We start from the raw sequence: 19,489 nt of genomic DNA, 5'->3' as shown, positions 1-19,489 counted from the left end.
AGTAGGCAGAGAGGCAGGCAGAGAGAGAGAGAGAGGAGGAAGCAGGCTCCCTGCTGAGCAGAGAGCCCGATATGGGGCTCGATCCCAGGACCCTGGGATCATGACCCAAGCCGAAGGCAGAGGCTTTAACCCACTGAGCCACCCAGGCGCCCCTCACCCTCACTTTCTTAAAGAGATATTCAGTATCACTGTAAATGATATTTAATGCCGAAAGAAAACAAACTGTTTGCAGAAATTCTAAGTTATGTACAGTCTAGCAGCACTGAAGCCATGAAGCCATGTTTCTATATTATACTCTTTTTTTTAAAGATTTTATTTATTTATTTGACACACACAGAGAGAGAGAGAGAGAGAGATCACAAGTAGGCCGAGAGTTAGGCAGAGAGAGAGGGGGAAAGCAGGCTCCCCGCCAAGCAGAGAGCCTGGTGTGGGGCTCGGTCCCAGGTCCCTGAGATCATGACCTGAGCCAAAAGCAGAGGCTTAACCCACTAAGCCACCCCGGCGCCCCTCTATATTATACTTTTGAACTAGACTTAATAAAGGAGAGCATCGGGACCCCAAGGAGGCCGTTGTCATTCACTAAGTCCTGTCACTACTTCCACCTCAGACCTTTCCTCTTCTGCTCAGTTCATCTAATCTTGGCTCTTCCCACCACCACTTCCTTGTCCAACTATAACTATAAATAAAAGGCATAGTTTTCAGAGATATAATTTTCTGTTTTAGAAAACAGTAGTAAAGGAAAAGAGTTTGAAAGAAGGAAACTATTTAGGAAAAATATTTACAGTGTATGTTTTATCTTAAAGGTCACTTAAATTTGGAAGAATAAAAATACATTGTATTTTAAGACATTATGCTAAGTGAAATAAGCCAGATACAAAAGGACAAATACTATATCGTTCTACTTATAAGGGAACTAGGGTAGTTAAAAATTCATAGAGATGGAAGGTAGAATAGTGGTTGCCCTGGACCGGAGGTGGAGGGAAAGGCGAGTTAGTGTTTTATGGGTACAGAGTTTTAGTTGGAGAAAACAAACAAGTTCTAGAAAAGGATCATGATTTTGTTGGTTGCACGACATTGTCAGTATATAGTGCTACAGAATCATACGTTAAAAAGTGATTAAAATGGTAAATTTGATGTTAAGTATATTTTACTGTAATAAAAAATGCATTGTACTTACTGTTGTCATGTTTGCTGTGTAATATTCCTCATTCAGAAAATGTTTATGATTTTGGAAAATTATTCGGTTATACTATTGTTACAATAAAATATATACATGTTAAGGGTATAATGTGGTGAGTTTTGACAAGTGTAGACACTGTGTTACACCCACCATAGTCAAACTATAATACATTTCCAGAAAGTTCTCTTGCTTCTCTGACCAGCCTTTCTGAAGCCCCTGCTCTAATCCCTAGCAACCACTGATTTGCTTTCTGTCTCTTTGTGGATTAGGTTGCAATTAATTTTTTTTTAAACAGATGGAAAAGATACAAGTTTCTGTTTTTTTCTAACAAATACAGATAAAAACATCAACTTTGCCAGTCTGAGAAGTAGGCAGATACTTTATAACAGAAGTATCAATATCATAGTAGACCTATATCTTCCAAATGTGTCACAATCTCTGCCGGTTTGGGAATACCAAAACACTCATAGTTCAGAAAAAAATGAGGAGAAAAAATGAACACAGGGTTTTCCATGCAAAATTTTGTTTAATCAGCTTCACTTACTGAGCTGTAACTACCAACAGTTACTGATTTTATTGTGTTAACTTTGATTCTTTTCAAGGACTTCTGAAAAATAAATCAGCCCATATTGGGATAACTTCTTTACCCATTCTTATGTCAGTGTATTTCTTAATATAAATCACTTTTCTTCCCTGATTTCAGGAGATAGACATAAAACAAGAGAAGATTGAGAAGATTCCAAATTATTCTGGGCAAAGGCCTTGGTACAGGAAGGTTATATGAGGCAGGACCCCAGCATGCCTTATTGGATCAAATGCCCTGAGATAGTCTGTATTTGGTGACATTTGAAAGTTATTTTCCAAGGGTGCCTGGGTGGTCAGTGGGTTAAGTATCTGACTCTTGGTTTCTGCTCATGTCATGATCTCAGGTCCTGAGATCACGTATAGCTTCATGCCTTGTTCCTCCCCCAGCTCACGTGCACAGACTCGTGCTCACTGTCTCATGAATAAATAAAATCTTAAAAAAAAAAAAGTTACTTTCCAGCATCAAAACATAAATGTGATGTATTTTATATTTCATATTCATTGAAATAGATAACAATTTTCATAGTCCCACCTTTGACTCTTGAATCCACAATTCAGATAGCATCATTTTATTCTTCATTCCTTAAAAATAATTTTTGTAATGTAAGAGTTTTATTCATAATACATCTCCAGCAGTAACATCCTGACCTTCTGCTTTGAGAATCATTCAGTCTCCCCTCTTTGCCTCTAAATCAGTCTTTTCTAAACCCTTGCTTTACTTTTCTAGAACTTTTGATGCTACCATATTATCAAAATCAAATCATTCTTAATTGAACATTTTGAGTAACCCCTACTTGTCAAGTTTGGGTCAGAATCCTCAAGGATTTCATAATTTTAAGTTTATTCCTTACTACTATTCCACACCATCTCTACTCTGATCCAAAGCCACCTTTTCAGTTTCTCTTTGCCCATGGAGACCCTTGAATCCAGCTATGCAGTGTATCCTCACACATACCTGTGCTTTTACACTTGCCACTTTATCTTTCTCACTATCTCTGTCAAAATAGGTCCTTCTCAGGTTCCAAGTCTTCAGCCTAAGGTGATTTCTTTGTCCACTGTATAACTTGAGCATCTATTGTCCATGCGATTTATTGGCACTTATAATTTATTGACTCATCTCATTCATTTTATTGAAATATTACAGTTAAAGAGGATAGACCAACTCAAAACAACACCATTTATACAGTATCTCTGATAACCTCTTTAAACACCCAGTCATGGAAAGCCCTACCACTTTTTAGGTTTCCAATTCTACTTATTAACGCAAGTTAATACATTAGATGTTTCATTAGATGAAATCTCTTTGTGACTTTCCCCCTTTAATGCCATTTGTGTCCTCTAGAGGACCACAGATTTAATGTCTTACTTCTGCTATTCTGACAGCAATCATGTTATATGGATAAATCTTTTTGGATTAACGTGCCCTTTTATTTTTATTTATTTTTTTTTAAAGATTTTTATTTATTTATTTGACAGAGAGAAATCACAAGTAAGCAGAGAGGCAGGCAGAGAGAGAGGAGGAAGCAGGCTCCCCGCTGAGCAGAAAGCCCGATGTGGGGCTTGAACCCAGGACCCGGGATCATGACCTGAGCCGAAGGCAGCGGCTCAACCCACTGAGCCACCCAGGTGCCCCTAATGTGCCCTTTTATAACCCCATCCTGCCACCTTCCTTTGGATACCCTCTACTTGGACACTGTCACTTAAATTATAACATCGAGAATTGAACCTATGACTCCAGTTGTCATCTGTCTTCTTAGAGAAAGAACAAAACTCTTTTCTTTAAGTGAAAGATAAATTAGCCAAAGTTAGTGGTCTCTTTTCCAGTCTTGGTTTTCTTCATGTTTTCAAATTCTTACCACTCTCTGCTCACTAGCCTGCCATGCTACTGGACAAAACAAAACAAAAACAAACCAAAACTTTAAAGTGAAATAAGGGAATAACTTCAATAAGGGAATACATTGGAACAGTTGGGAAACCAAGCCACCAAATTGGATAGAAATGGAAACAGAATTGGAGGAGCTGTTGGCTCAATATAAATTTGTGAAGTGCCTACTCCATTCTAGGAACTATTCTTGCACTTGGGACACATTAGTGAACAAAACGGATGAAGATCTTGCTTTCTTGGAGCTTGTATTCCAGCTATTTTGAAGCAAAGGCTTTAGGCACAAAGGAAGACTAGCAAATAATATCAGAGTATATAGAGTACAGAGAGTAACTCAAATAAAACCAAATACAAGAGTAACCAAATAAAAGAAAAATTGTAAATGGTTTAGGGACATGCAATGCAGAAAATTAATATTTGTAAGCTTCTGGTGTGCAAAGCCATGAATTTAGATTCTAGAAGGAAAATAATATATTTTAAAAATTAAAGATGGGGTATTATTCACAATAGGCAAAGGTGGAAGCAACCCAAATGTCCATCAGCTGATGAATGGATAAACAGTGTGGTGTATATATACAGTGGAAATTTTTCAGCCTTGAAAAGGAAGGAAATTCTGACACATGCTACCACACAGATGAACCTTGAAGACAATATGTTAAATGACATAAGCCAGACACAATAAGAAAAGTACTGTGTGATTCCCTTTATATGAGGTTCCTAGAATAATCAGATTCATAGAGACAGAAAGTAAATGGTAGTTGCCAAGGGTTGGGGGTGGGGAATGGGGAATTCTTTATTAGGTACAGTGTGAGTTTTGCAAGATAAAGAGATTGGTTATCTGGAGATTGATTACACAACAGTATGAATGTACTTAACACTACTGAATGTACACTTAAAAATGGTTAAAATGGTAAACTTTATGTTATATGTATTTTATCACAATAAAAAATTTTAAAATATTTTTAAAATAGTGAGCTAATAAATTGAAAGACCAATAAACTCATAGAAACCTTAAAAGAAAATTTAAAAAATGTAAACCATAAACATAATATAGTTGAGGAAGCAGACCTTCGGATGTGTAGAAAAATTGGAGGACATTTACAGAACGCATGTCTATTAATATCACTTAAACTGTGAACGTACTGAAAGGAAATACTGAATAGACAAAAATTAGTCAGGTGAGGAGTCAGTTTGTTTTTTTTTAAAGATTTTATTTATTTATTTGACAGAGACATCACAATCACAAGTAGGCAGAGAGAGGAGAGGGGAAGCAAGCTCCCTGCTGAGCAGGGAGTCTGGTGCGGGGCTTGATCCAGGACCCCGAGATCATGACCTGAGCCGAAAGAAGAGGCTTAACCTACTGAGACACCCAGGCGCCCGAGGAGTCAGGTTTTAAAGGAGAGAAAGCTTCAGGCATTTCAGGTAGAGAGCATAGCATAAACCTAAGTGAAAACATGCCGTAACTCAGTGATACAGGGTCCTTGAAGGACAATGAAAAAGTAGGTTGAAAATTGTAGCTGGTCAAATACTAAGCCAAAGCGCTTGATGTGGTAAGAAAGCAGATGAAAATGAATTGGGAGAGTAGGACATTGTAGAAGAATGGTGAAATCGGAATGGGCCTAAGAATTATATAGACCCAGGGTATCTGGGTGGCTCAGTCAGTAAAGCACCTGCCTTGGACCCAGCTCATGATCCCAGGGTCATGGGATTGAGCCCTGCATGGGGTCCTTGCTCAGCAAGAAGTCTGCTTCTCCCTTTCCTTCTGCCTGCCACGCCCCCTGCTTGTACTCTCGCACTCTCTCTCTCTCCTGTCTCTCTGTCAAATAAATAAATATTTTTTAAAAATGATATAGACCCATGATAAAAGGATGGTAGTGACTATGATAATTAACTTACAGATACAAAGCCCCGGGCTCATTAAAAACTATTAGAAACGAAGAACAAACAATGTGAATGTTGGTTATGGAGAGCAAAGCAGTCAGATTACTTAGATGTTAGCCTGTGGATCTAGGAATATAGTGATTTAATTAACATGGAAAAAAATTTATTATGGTAGATGAAAAGTTTTATTTAGTGTTGGCATTCTACATTAAAGATATTTTTGGGTACCTAGAACAGAAATAATAAGACCAAGGCTTGAAAGATCAGACATTTCAGTCAGGAATGCCCAAGAAGGCTCACCCACAGGCTGGTTTTCACTGAGCTTAATTAAGGTAGTGTGTCTGCCATACTCTCTGAGACCTCTCTGTAAGTGAAGTTAGAGAAAATAATATTCAAAAGGATTTCTCCAGGAAATGAGGTGGAAGAGATATCCTGGTAGTTTACTAGTCACTCTGGATAGTTAAATGGTTAAATAACAAGTAAAGGAGGCATCAGAATCAAGGAAGCATCAATAAGAGAATCTAGATTTCAGGTTTATTTTAAAATTGAAGTTGATTAAACAATGCTTACATGTCCATGACAATAATGTGTCTAAAGCAACTGACTTTTTCTTATTTTCATCTGAGCTCTCTCGTGATGTTTTCAGGATTATGTAATTTATGAAACATGATTGTGTAAGCATTCAATTTGAAATACCCAGTTGGAGGAAGAAGGGAAAATAAATCTTGATGGTATCCCTTCATTCTCACCCCTTTTCTGTCATTTCTATGAAAAACACTCACATAGGGATGCCTGGGTGACTCAGTCGGTTAAGCGTCTGCCTTCGGCATAGGTCATAATCCCAGGGTCTTAGGATCAGGCTCCATGCTCAGCAGAGAGATTGCTTCTCCCTCTGCCTCTGCCTGCTGCTCTCCCTGCTGGTGCTTTCTCTCCCTCTCAAGTAAATAAATAAATAAAATCTTTAAACACACACGCGCACACACACACACACACACACATATTTAGGACTCACTCTTAAATTGTTAACCACCATCAATTCAACACTGATCATATTTCTTTTTTACTAGTGATAGCAGACTAATGTTGTGTTATCCTCAAAGACTCAGGCATTATGGAAAAGATTTTGAACTCCATTTACCTTGGATGTTTGCTTCCTATTTCTAAATGTTCTCAGAAGGGAGATGGGGACAAAGGAGGTGGTCTTACTATTTCTTAAAGCTAAAATGACACAGTAGAATACTTTTAGAGACATCTTGATTCTATTAGAATTTTCAGGTCAAAGGGCAGGTTCAACTGTTATGTAGTTTAGAGCACCAGGGATGGATTGAAAAGACCTCTTTAATGACTTAAAGTTGGATTTCTGCTACTACCTACTCATTATGCAAGTAATACGGCATGTTAGTCAAGCAGTAGGGGGCCACTAATCACTTTGAAAAGTTCTGTGTATACATTTTCTTTTTCTTTTTCATTTTTTTATCTGAGGAAAAGACATTAACAGAACAAGGAGAGCAGTTTAGCATTGCAGTTCTTATTTTGCTGTGGGCTTGTGGCATATATATATTACCTTTCATTTTATACGTGCTTGTATTACTCCCTAGGGGCTCATGGGAAATGAAGTCAGAATGTGCTTCACTAGCAAGTCTTCCTTTTCTGTAGATAGACTTTAGTTAGTAAAGCTCTTAAAGTCAGTTATTAATCCATATCAAGGTTCATTTTCTTTGAAATAGCCATGTTAGAATAGGTGACTTCCACATCTCAAGCAATTGACTCTGATTAAAAAGGAACTATTTCTGGTATTCTTATTTTCTTCTTTTTAGTTTTCTGGATCTTCCAGTTTTTATTCCATGAATGCATATTACTTTTATCAGAAAATACCTTTCTTTTTTCAAAGAACCAATTTTATTAAGAGTTAAGTGCCTACTAAAATAAGATACTAAAATAATTTGCTTTTTTTTTTTTTTCCTCTCTGAATTCCATTCCCTCTGGAAAGCAGGGCATTTTTTAAAATTTTTTAGTTTTGACACTTCTGAGTGCTCTCTGTGAAACTTAACCACGTAAGTTCAACTATACCATACAGTCTTTTCTATCAAATAGTATTGAGGGAACAACAATTTTCTTATTCCCAAAAATTAGATGGCTGTTACTGTTTATTAGCTTTAATATTCTTGACGGTCTTTCAGATTTCTAAGAGATTGCTCTCCCTTATAATTGTCCATTTCAAATTTACCAAAATTGTAGACAAGAGAACAATACTCTCTCTCTTTCAAAAACAAAAGAAAAACATAAAAACTAATATATCCATAAAAAATACTGACATTACCCCCAGGTTTATATGTTTATATGTGCAGTGTATAATGAAAAATTTTATTCTCTTGACTATCAATTGACCTTTTAAAAAAAAAAAGATTTTATTTATTTATTTGACATACAGAGATCACAAGTAGGCAGAGAGGCAGGCAGAGAGAGAGGAGGAAGCAGGCTCCCCGCTGAGCAGAGAGCCCGATGGGGGTGGGGGGGGCTCGATGCCGGGCTCGATGCCGGGCTCAATCCCGGGAGCCTGGGATCATGACCTGAGCCGAAGGCAGAGGTTTAACCCACTGAGCCACCCAGGCACCCCTATCAATTGACCTTTTTAGGCATATACACATGTAGAAATCACTATCAAGAGTATACTTTCAAAATGGAAAAGACAGTAGTGTGTTAAGTTAGAATATTTTTAGAGGTTGAGAGCGATGGGTATGGGAGAGAAAGTTTGATTCTGTGCAGTTTGTAGTATTTATCAATGCTCAATAAAAAATAAATGACATATTAAAATTTCTATTTGGATTTTATATAGAAAGAACAAAAGACTTAAAATTATGTATCTTAGTAAAAAAGGCATTATTCCAGTGGCTCAGAGTCTAGTACTACATCCTTTATTTTAAAAATTTAGAATCTGGGGGCGCCTGGGTGGCTCAGCGGGTTAAAGCCTCTGCCTTCGGCTCAGGTCATGATCCCAGGGTCCTGGGATCAAGCCCCACATCAGGCTCTCTGCTCAGCAGGGAGCCTGCTTCCCTTCCTCTCTCTCTGCCGGTCTCTCTGCCTACTTGTGATCTCTGTCTGTCAAATAAATAAATAAAATCTTTAAAAAAAAAAATTTTAGAATCTGAATTGTCACCTGTTATATCATATTGCATTATGGGAATGTGACATTTTACCCCAGAGATTAACTGTACCACAGTAGCTGGCCAAGCATATCATTTATAAAAGAATTTGGAATTCAGTCAAGATTCTTCACCAACATAGAATAATTTTTACTATTTCACATTATGATACTTTCTTTAAGCACAGAATGGAACTCAGATCCCATCACCTTTGTATCTTCCATTTTGCAAAAGTGCTCCTTACTTCATCTGATTGGATAATTTATCTTTCATTCATCTTCTGTTATTTGCCTGCTGCTAAATGTGTAATTCTATTACTGCACAGAAATACTGCAGCACCCTTATTGAGAAAACACATTTCTCATTCCAGCTTTGTCAGTCTTTGAGCTTCCCCAAAGGGAACAGATGACAGCAATCGGCAGGAAATTGTGCATAGTGAGACCAACTTGAACTCCTTCACCTTTAAGCTCATTTCACCACTTAACATATTTTTTTCAAGTGGTCAGTGGATATATTTAGACTATTGTTATCCCTTTGCTTTTGACTAAAGCTTCATGGGATAAGCCATCGCCATTTTTTAGAATTATAGAGTTTAGGGACAGTGGAAAATTACACTGGGGTCAGTGAGAATCTTCTTCCCTTCCAACAGCAGAGACTGGTTAAACTAATCTTCATTTCCATAATGTAAGCTGATCTGTCTCCTCCGTTTGTTGGTACTGCTTGTTCAGAGTTCTCCAGACCTACCCATCCAGAAAACAGAAAATCCTTGTCAGAATATGCAAAAATAGTCTTCCAGTTTGTGGCTAAACTAAAACTCTTCCAGATGACTGCTATTGAGGCATAATTATCTTAACAAAAGACAGAAGCAAGGTTAAACTTGGGCAGTTCATTCTTAGATTCAGCATTTCCTCAGGTCAAAAGCTCAGGCCACTTAAATAGTTCCTGTAAATCAAATCTGCATTCTTACAGATGACTTAAATAATAGATGAGCTATTGAGGAATGCATTTTTGCCAAGGAGAATAATTGTTCACCACCTTCTTTCAGATCATTTTGTAAATTTCTCATGTTCACCCCTCTTCTAAATCCCACCTTCTTTTCCTTCTGGATGTGAGCCAAAAAGTAGTTAGCTAAACCACAAGGAATCTATCTGTAAGGTTCAAGTTATTATTTCGAAGTCCACAAACGTTTGCCAAATAAAGCCACGACTGGAAACTGATTTGCATTGATGAGAGAAAGAGAATTGTAGATGTTTAGAATGCCCCAAGAACAGATGGCTGATTTTCTAAATCCTATTTCCTAATGTTTACAATTTGTTACACACTCTATACATAAGAGTGTTTTCAGTTTCAGTAATGCCTCAATTTGCCTGGCAGGTACAGAATTCTTATGAAAAGAATGAATTAAATGGGTAAAATATATGGGTGATAGTTTTAGTCTTAGTTCTAAAAATTCATTAATTTTGTTTACTTTCTAACTATAGGAACTCTTTATTAAGATGTCAGGATAACACAATGATAAAGACATTTAGAATCAGAGAAATCTGAGTGGGATTCCTAGCTGCACCATTTACTTCAAGTGTGAACTTGGACAAGCTATATAGACTCTCTGAGCCATGGTTTCATCACCCATAAAATGGGGGTGATTATAATAAATTCAAAGGATTGTTTTGAGGACAAATGAAAGTCTTGGAATTTTCTTTATTTTGTAGGCAAGAAGCTCTTCTGGCTGCCATTAGTGAAAAAGATGCCAACATAGCCCTTTTGGAGCTTTCATCCTCTAAGAAAAAGACCCAAGAGGAAGTGGCTGCACTGAAGCGGGAGAAGGATCGTCTGGTGCAGCAGCTCAAGCAGCAGGTAATAATGAAATGCCAGGGAGGGGCCATGCTGGAGGGGCAGTAAGACCAGCTCTCATGCCATTCTCTACCTTTGTCTTTGCCAACTTATATTTTAAGGTCTTGCCTCTCATATTAGATATCTGATCTTTGTATCTAGCTAGGTTTTGTTTTCTGGTTTTTGTTTTTCGAGGAAGAGAGAGGAGGAGAGGGACAGACAGGACAGACAGAATCCTAAGCACACCCACACAGAGGCCATTGCAGGGCTTCTTGCTCTCACAACCCTGAGATCATGACTTGAGCCAAAATCAAGGGTCAGTCGCTTAACTGACTGAGCCACCCCAGGCGTGCCTCCAGTTAGTTTCCATAAGCAGAGACTTTAATCTTCTTCACAAATCTCTGGCTATGTCTTGGAATTGGAGAGTATTCTAGGTAAGAACACTGGTTTAGAAGATGTTACAGGTCGTCTATGAGAGGGCTTTTTAACTTAGCTGGATGAAATTAGCAAAGTTCTGCCTACTTAAAATGAAAAAGGCTTATTAATTTTTTTACATGCGCCTAAAGTCCTACTATAGAAGGCACTAAGTATAGTTTTAATTAAAAAATTTCTAGCTACTCAGAGCCGAGTAAGCTTTGAAGATACGAATAAAGTTTTCTTTTTCCATTTTTTTCCAACCTAATCTTTCCCTGAATTTAATGCTTAATATTTATGTAAGACCTATGAAAATAAAAGCTAAACATTTCCCCTTTGTTAATGGTCTGACAACAGTGTAAATGTACTTAATGGACACTTAAAAATGGCTAACGTGATAAATTTTGTGTTACGTATGCCTTATGACAAATTTAAAACTTGGGGGGAAAAGTCTTTGAGAATGAAGAGAAAGCAGAATTTTAAAATCTAAGCCCCCTTCTTTATTTTAATGCACCTCACTGGTCATTCCTTCACTATTTGTAGTGTCCACAAGTCCTGCCTTCTAGTATCATCTCCTTCATTCTCGGTCACATTTTCTGTGCATTGTGTCTGCCTAGATTTGCTTTTCTACCTGAAGTAATAAGACTGGGAAAGAATTTTTCAAGTGAAGGAATTTCTTTCCTATGCTGGGGGATCAGTCATCAATTGATAGCATTTTTAACATAATATTTAATGTTCAAATTAACAAGAATCAATATTTACACAATAAAGATATTTCTGTTTGTAGACCAGTACTTAAAACTGCTTAGAAATAGATTTTATATTTATTTATGGAACCAACTTTGCTGAGAAAATACCAAAAGATGTCCCTTTTCTATAGGATAGATCAATAACCAGCAAAAAAAATAACCCATTGCTCATTTATAAGCAGAGAATCTTTTCCAGTGTCCTAAAATACTTTGTCATAAGAAGAAGACATTATGCAGTATTTGGATACCTGTTAAGTAAAACAGGAAGAATGTGCTTAATATTAAAGACATCTGTCCAGTAGCTCAAAACTGAAATTTGGCTTATGAAAACTGATAATATGAGTCAAATAGTGGTTGCAGTGGCCTAGGAGGGTGGGGAAGGTGGGGAGGTGTTGTTCAAAGAGTATGAAGTTTCAGTTATGCAAGATGAGTAAGTTCTAGGGATCTAATACACATCATGGTGACTGTAGTTAATAATATCCTATGGAATATTTGAAATTTGCTAAGAGTAAATTCTAAGTGTTCTTAAGAAAGGTAACTTGAAGTAATAGAAATGTCAATTAGCTTTATTGTGATGGTGATTTTATGATGTATACATGTATTAAAACACATTGTACCTTAAATATATACAGTTTATATTTGTCAGTTATACTTCTAGGGGTGGGTGCTGATAAATGAAAAAGGAGGGTATTGTTGAGGAAAGGCGTTCACTAGTTTGTGAGTGTGTATATAGTTAACAGTATCAGTTCCCCTAAGTAGTTAGGCCTAAATGTATAGACATAAGATTTAAGTAGTTCTTGGTCCCTCTACTTTCAGACACTAAAACATAATAAAATGTCTAGTATCTCATTCATAGTGGCTTTTGATTACTTCATTCTTAAGGCTACGTGTTTTCAGTAGGATATTCATTAATCCATGAACTTACAATCTTAGAAAAAGAGCATCTTTTTTTTTTTTTAAGATTTTATTTATTTATTTGACAGAGAGAAATCACAAATAGGCAGAGAGGCAAGCAGAGAGAGAGGAGGAAGCAGGCTCCCCGCCAAGCAGAGAGCCCGATACGGGGCTTGATCCCAGGACCCTGGGATCATGACCTGAGCCGAAGGCAGAGGCTTTAACCCACTGAGCCACCCAGGCGCCCTGAAAAAGAGCATCTTAATGTCTTTCCATCTCACTATATGCCCTGAATATTTTGTAGTGATGTGATCTATGTAAGGAGAAAGATAAATGTAGTTTTGGGGAGTCCTTCCTAACTGTTTTTCTGTCTGCTTTCCATGTAAAAGTTTCACATTCCTGCCCTCTCAGAGAGTGTCTAGGATTCTGTGAGCAAGAAGGAACTGGTCTTGCCAAAGATATTTGATTCTTTAATTTTTCTAAGTGTGTATACTAACTTTTAGACAAGGGAGAGGCCTTTTGGAAAGAGGATATGGCATCAATATTGTTTTAATTTTAAAGCTTCTAGTCCTTGAATTGCTGGAATGTGCCTCAATCTAAAGGCCATTTCCTAACAAGGAAGCAGTCAGCATTGACCAGGCTTTCCAGTAAGTGGAGCTGCCACTGCCTGATGGGCTCTTGACATTTGTGTGCAGTTCCTATTGTCAGAAAGGGATTTATAGATTTGGGGGTCACCCTCTAAGATGGGCCAATTTGCATACCCATCCCAGGGTAACTTCTCTCCTTGATTCATTCATGGCAAAGCAGCACTTGGAGAGGCTGCATCAGAGGAAGGGGCCAGAGCCAATGAAAGAAAGTAAAAAATAAAGGTTGTCTAACAAACTCCAGATGTGCTGTGGTGGGTGCCAACCAGTATGTTCGGATTCTAAGTCATGAAGAAGCCCCCGCTGTGATTGTCAAGCACCCACGCTGTATTTAATGTAAACTCACATGGAACCCTGGAAAGCATTAACACAATCTGTTTAGCCACAGCAGCTGTCACAAGATGGCCTTTCTCTCAGCAATATTTTCTTCTTTTCACCTCAAGAATTTTACAACCTCCATATTATATTTGCTGTTAGTGTGAAGTCTGGCTCTGCCCTTGTGTGCTCTATACAGAATGCGTCATGGGCAGATTGGGCTTCTCAAGACAAGCTGCATGGTTTGGTTTGGTTTGGTTTGGTTTGGTTTGGTTCTTTCTCTGTTTTTTAAAGGTCAGCGATAACATTAGAAGAGGAAAGGCTACAAACTTACACTGATTTGGTTCGAATCTAGACAATCTCATTTACATCTATAATTGTAGAATCTTCTGGATTAGGATGAAATGTCAGACAATATATTCCTTTATTACAGCATTGTCTAGGCATGAGGGATATAAACAGACAGTACTTGCCTTAAAGAAGCTCACAGTATAGTGCTTAAAATGCTAGCTGTTCTAAACATTTGGCAAAACCATTCTGTAGAAGGTAGCCTTACCATCTTTTCCTGCTGACAGCCTCAGCAAATCATCCCTGCATTACATGATTTATTTGCCCGTTCATTTCAGATTCTTTGAGTATCTCCTATGTGTCAAATACTGTATTTATGGAAAATGAATGGCTCTCTTTCTAGTTAACAGCCTGGCGGCTAATCAGACCTAGGTTGTACCTTTAACTCTCTCTTTTACCAGTTAGACAAATTTTTTCTCTGAGGTTCATGTTCTTGTCTATAACATTTGGATGACGTTACCTACCTCACAGAGTTGGTGTGGAATTAAATAGTATAGAAATCCAAAGCACTTAGGCTCCCACTTCTGTTCCCTCTCAGGGATCTCTGTTTCATAGTAAGCACTATGCTATGGGTGATTCAGGCTACATTGAGAAAAGGGGAGACGTCAGTAATTATGGCTCCCATTCAGTCATCTGTAATAACTATTGAATTTTCAATATGACTGTAGTATTTTTCTTAAGATTTTATTTTTAAGTGATATCTACATCCAATGTGGGGCTTGAACTCACAGTCCTAAGATCAAGAGTCCCATGCTACCAACTGAGCCAGCCAGGAACCCCTCATTATGACTGTAGTATTTAGAATTATCCAACCAGCACATTGTGTAGAAGAACATATTTCTCAGAGCACTTAGGAAAATAAGTGGTACATTTTATCCTTCCTTTGTTCTACCTGTTTTTTTAAATGATACAACTATAGTATAGCCTTTTTCAAAAATAATTCTAACATGTCTTTCTATTCTATGCAATATGTCTTGCATTTTCATCATCAAAGAACATTGTTTAAATGCCCACCTACCTGAAATTGTCAGCACTAGGAACCTTATAACTCCAAGCATGCGTTTTATCTCACTCACTCTCTAGTTCTGTGACTTTCTGCTTGCCTACATGCCTCTTCTATCCCTGACTCGTATGACTTTACAGAAATATGTGAAGATAGAATAACTACAAAAATGGCTACCACTTATCAGTTGACTATACTATACTGGGCACAGTTGCTTTGTATATATCATATCTAATCTGCACCACAATTCTGTGTATTATTATCTTTATTATGTAGATGAAGCACCTGTGGCCCCAAAAGATTAAATTTCTTGGGTAGATTTCCTCAAGGACTAAGTAGTAGGACGAGAGCTGGTTCTCTTCTTACTCCTACCATCTTATGTGGAAATTCCAGACAATTGGTAATTAGAAATGTTGTATTGGAATTAGAATAATACAAACAATGCAGGGGTACCTGGGTGGCCTGATCAGTTAAGTGTCTGCCTTAGGCTCAGGTCATGATTCCCTGGTCCTGGGATCGAGCCCCGAGTCTGGCTTCCTGCTCTCCGGGGAGCCTGCTGCTTCTCCCTCTGCTTATACTTGCTTACACTCTGTCTCTCTGTCAAATAAATAAAATCTTTTTTTTAATTAAAAAAAATAATACAAACAATGCTATTTCAAGTCTTATGGCACTCCTTTGTTCCCCAGAGACATAGGAAAGGGTATTTGTTTATATTCCAAACCCTCCCCTCTCTGTCTCTGAAGAACCTGAAACAAAAAAGAAATGGTGGATTTGTCCCTGTTTTTCAAATTACTAAAAGAAGTGGTATGAACTTGAAGCTACAAAATTACAGTGAAGTATATTAGCTTCTTTTATGTCTTTGGTGATGGCAGTCCTGTGCCAGAACTACACATGCTATGTTTCTAACAGTGCGCCTTCCTATTCTGCCTTCTTTGAATCATCTGCAGACAATTCCTAAAAGCACCAGCTGGGAGCCAGCCTCCCAGAGACTTTGACCATCCCGAGTATATAGAGACTTTTCAACTTCAGAGTGATTATAGAGGAGTGTTTGGTCCCCTGGCCCCCCAGCCTGCATACAGATAGTGAAGGGATATTCTAACCCTGTAGCTATCTAGCAGGTAGCCTCTTCTCCCGGTCTGGCCTTTACATGGGGTTAAAAAGTTGCCCACCTAAGCTCTGGTCCCCCGAACCTTTATCACCTATGAACGTGATGTGCATGGATTAAAGAGCAATTACAATCTCCTGAGAGCAGGCAGTCAAGTCATAGTAATCGTTTCAGGGTCCTACAGGTTTTAAACTACCGTTCGAAAGAATATGTAGTTGACCACCCATTTGAGATTTAGACTGAATTGATTTAGTTGCTTTTCAGAATGAGTTTCTTCTTAAAAAAAAAAAAAAAAAACAAAAATCGGGGCACCTGGGGTGGCTCAGTCAGTTAAGTGCCTGCCTTCAGCTCAGGTCACAATCCCAGGGTCCTGGCATCGAGCCCCGCATTAGGCTCCCTGCTCAATAGGGAGCCTGCTTCTCCTCCCTCTGCCTACTGCTCTGCCTACTTGTATGATCTCTTTCTCTGTCAAATAAATAAATAAAATCTTTTAAAAAATTAGAAAATCATTATGCTTTTAAAAAATAATCTGAAATAACCACCTCTAAAATATTGATTTTTCAGGGGCACCTGGGTGGCTCAGTGGGTTAGGCCTCTGCCTTTGGCTCAGGTCATGATCTCAGGGTCCTGAGATCAAGCCCCACATTGGGCTCTCTGCTCAGTGGGGAGCCTGCTTCCCCCCTCTCTCTCTGCCTGCTTCTCTGCCTACTTGTGATCTCTCTCTCTCTCTCTGTGTCAAATAAATAAATAATCTTTAAAATATTGATTTTTCATAATCACAGGTTACCCTGGAAACTTAGTTCTTGATGATGTTATTCACTGTGAACTTTTCAACTCTTGAGTTCCATAGGCAAATGCTCTACTTTCTGTAATAGGATAATGCTAAATTAGGTTTAAGTAAAATAAGTAGATAAGTCAATTCACTCATCATGAGAAGCCCCAAATTTTGATTGGTTGCTTTTTTTTTTTAATCACTGCTTTTGAGTTATATCACAGAAAATGTTTTAGGCTTTAATGTTTTCTTTTCAAATATTAATTTCTTATAGTCATAATTTTTTTAAAGATTTTATTTATTTATTTGACAGACAGAGATCACAAGTAGGCAGAGAGGCAGGCAGAGAGAGAGAGGAGGAAGTAGGCTCCCTGCAGAGCAGAGAGCCCGATGTGGGGCTCAATCCCAGGACCCTGGGATCATGACCTGAGCCGAAGGCAGAGGCTTTAACCCACTGAGCCACCCAGGCGCCCCTAGTCATAATTTTTTATGAAGATTATTGTCAGCGTTAAACCTGTGATTCTTTATACCTCTGTATCCCCTTCTCCTCCATGACCTGAACTACTTCTCATTGATGATATGTTAAGAAAACTATCAGGAACTCTCCTCTGTGGTGGTACTGACATCAAAAATCAGTTGAGTTTTAAACAGATCTTTGGAAAGTCAGGATGGCCTCACATTTTTATTATACCCACACACCTTTGGCTGTCTGTAATATTGAGCATTTGTCTTGCTCCTTGTTGGGTATTTGGAAAATTCTCTCATCATTTTCTAACAACATCCCCTATAAGGAAAACAGGTTATTAATAATAGAGTTCCATTTCACAGAAGATAAAATCAAGGCCGCTGATCAGCTAACAGCACAATCAGCTATAGGTATCAAAGAGCAGGGTCATACTTCAGCACAGTTAGCATACACCATCCTGTCAGTGTTCCTAATTGGAACTCTGGGGCTGTAATTCAAGACAGATATAGCGTTTCCCCTGCTGTCCAGGAATCTTCCTTGACCCACACCCTTTACTGTTAACAGACCCTTCCAGACTCTCATCTAAATTAATTTAGCACTGTCCACAAATTATTATTTAGTGCTTACTATATGCCAAGCCCTCTCCTAGGTTTTGGTGATAGAAGGGTAAGCAAATAAGCATGGCTCTTGGAGACTTCTCTTTATTGCACATTCAATCATTTACCTAGCTTTTCTAGGTATTTTTGTCACGTAAGAATTTCCAGGTCATCTAGTTTGACATAGAAGTTGTACTTCTTTTTTTTTTTTCTTTTTTTTTAAAGATCTTATTTATTTATTTGACAGAGAGAGATCACAAGTAGGCAGAGAGGCAGGCAGAGAGGCAGGCAGAGAGAGGGGAGGGGGGAGGAAGCAGGCTCCCTGCTGAGCAGAAAGCCCGACATGGGGCTCTATCCCAGGACCCTGGGATCATGACCCGAGCCGAAAGCAGAGGCCTTAACCCACGGAGCCACCCAGGCGCCCCAGAAGTTGTACTTCTTTTATACTATACAAAAAATTGACCAAAATATTTATTCGTGTTTTGTCAAAAATATTTCATTGTGAGAACTTTAATTTTAATGTCCTTACTTTATATATTCTGAATAAATTGGCAGTTTCTAAAATGCTCAAATAGAAGAATTATAAGTAGATTAAAGATAGTCAAGTTAACTAGCTGAGTGGGCCTAAAGAATCATAAAAATGCACATGTCCAGTAAGGTGGATACCGAAAAACTTTGGATAAGTTGCTGTGTATCTGTGCTTCATTTCTCCCAAACAGGATGAGTATTACCTGTTTCCTGTTTCTGTTCAGGAAGTTTGAAGATCGTATAGAACCAAGATCTTCTTGGGGCATCTGGATGCCTCGGTCAGTTGAGCATCCAACTCTTGATTTTGGCTTGGGTCATGATCTTGGGGTTGTAGGACCTGAACCCTGTGTCGGGCTCCACACTCAGCAAGGAGTCTGCTTGAGATTTTCTCTCCCTCTGCCTCTCCTTCCACTCACTTCCTCTCTCTAAATAAATAAATAAATTCTTTAAAAAGAAAAAAAAAAAGACCCAAGAACCAAGATCTCCCAGAGAAGAAGATCTGTATATAGTATATAAGTCCTGTGTATAAGTACAAAGCTGTGTGATGCATCAGGATCTCCTGGTGTATGTTCTGCGGAAAGCTGTCACATGGGGAAGCTCACTGACTGTCAGATACTAATGCCAAGGTTCATCTGCACATTTTTCAGATAACCACAGCCTGGTCCTGGTGTCCTTTTACTGTTCAGTCAGAATGTCGCCTTTCTGTTCACACAGTCTTTCCCAGTTGCCCCACTTCTGTTTCCTTGCAGTTACGCTCCAGTGACCCTGACTGGTACTAGAGGTGACCCTGTACTCTTAAGTGTTACCATTTTCTCTCTTAGTTTTCTATTGTGTGTGTTTTATTTGTTTAACCCCCATAAGACTACTTTATTTCCCTAATCTCTAAGTTCTTGATGGAAATGGGTTGCTTCAGTGTTGCTCCAGGTATTTTTAGTAAATACAGTATGAAAAATATCTGAAGTGAATTATACTTTGTCTTTTATTAAGTTCTACCTACTCTCTAGTTAAATTTTTTAGTCTCTTGCAAGGAGCTCTGTATGGCATATATGATACCTTGTATGATACTTTCATTTATTGCTTTATCAGGTAGAGCTAAGGACTTTGACAGCCTCTGACAAGGTCCAGGAAACTGGCCTGTGCTTTGAGTTGGCACC

The 19,489-nt window shown here is 38.3% G+C and overlaps 1 protein-coding gene across 9 annotated transcripts in view; it reads left to right on the top strand.

Moving 5' to 3' along the window:
• The window catches only part of ERC1 (ELKS/RAB6-interacting/CAST family member 1), a 559,355-nt gene that overhangs the window by 407,198 nt on the left and 132,668 nt on the right, over nucleotides 1–19,489 (top strand). For all 9 annotated transcript variants that reach the window (XM_047740148.1, XM_047740147.1, XM_047740146.1 and 6 more), the window contains one exon: nucleotides 10,381–10,525. In XM_047740148.1, the coding sequence (XP_047596104.1) occupies nucleotides 10,381–10,525 (145 nt within the window). The remainder of the gene's footprint in view (nucleotides 1–10,380; nucleotides 10,526–19,489) is intronic.

The sequence above is a fragment of the Lutra lutra genome, chromosome 8, assembly GCF_902655055.1.
Source record: "Lutra lutra chromosome 8, mLutLut1.2, whole genome shotgun sequence".
In the NCBI taxonomy this organism is placed as follows: Eukaryota; Metazoa; Chordata; class Mammalia; order Carnivora; family Mustelidae; genus Lutra; species Lutra lutra.
The sequence above is the reverse complement of the archived record's forward strand: the minus strand, read 5'-3'. Positions and strand labels throughout refer to the sequence as shown.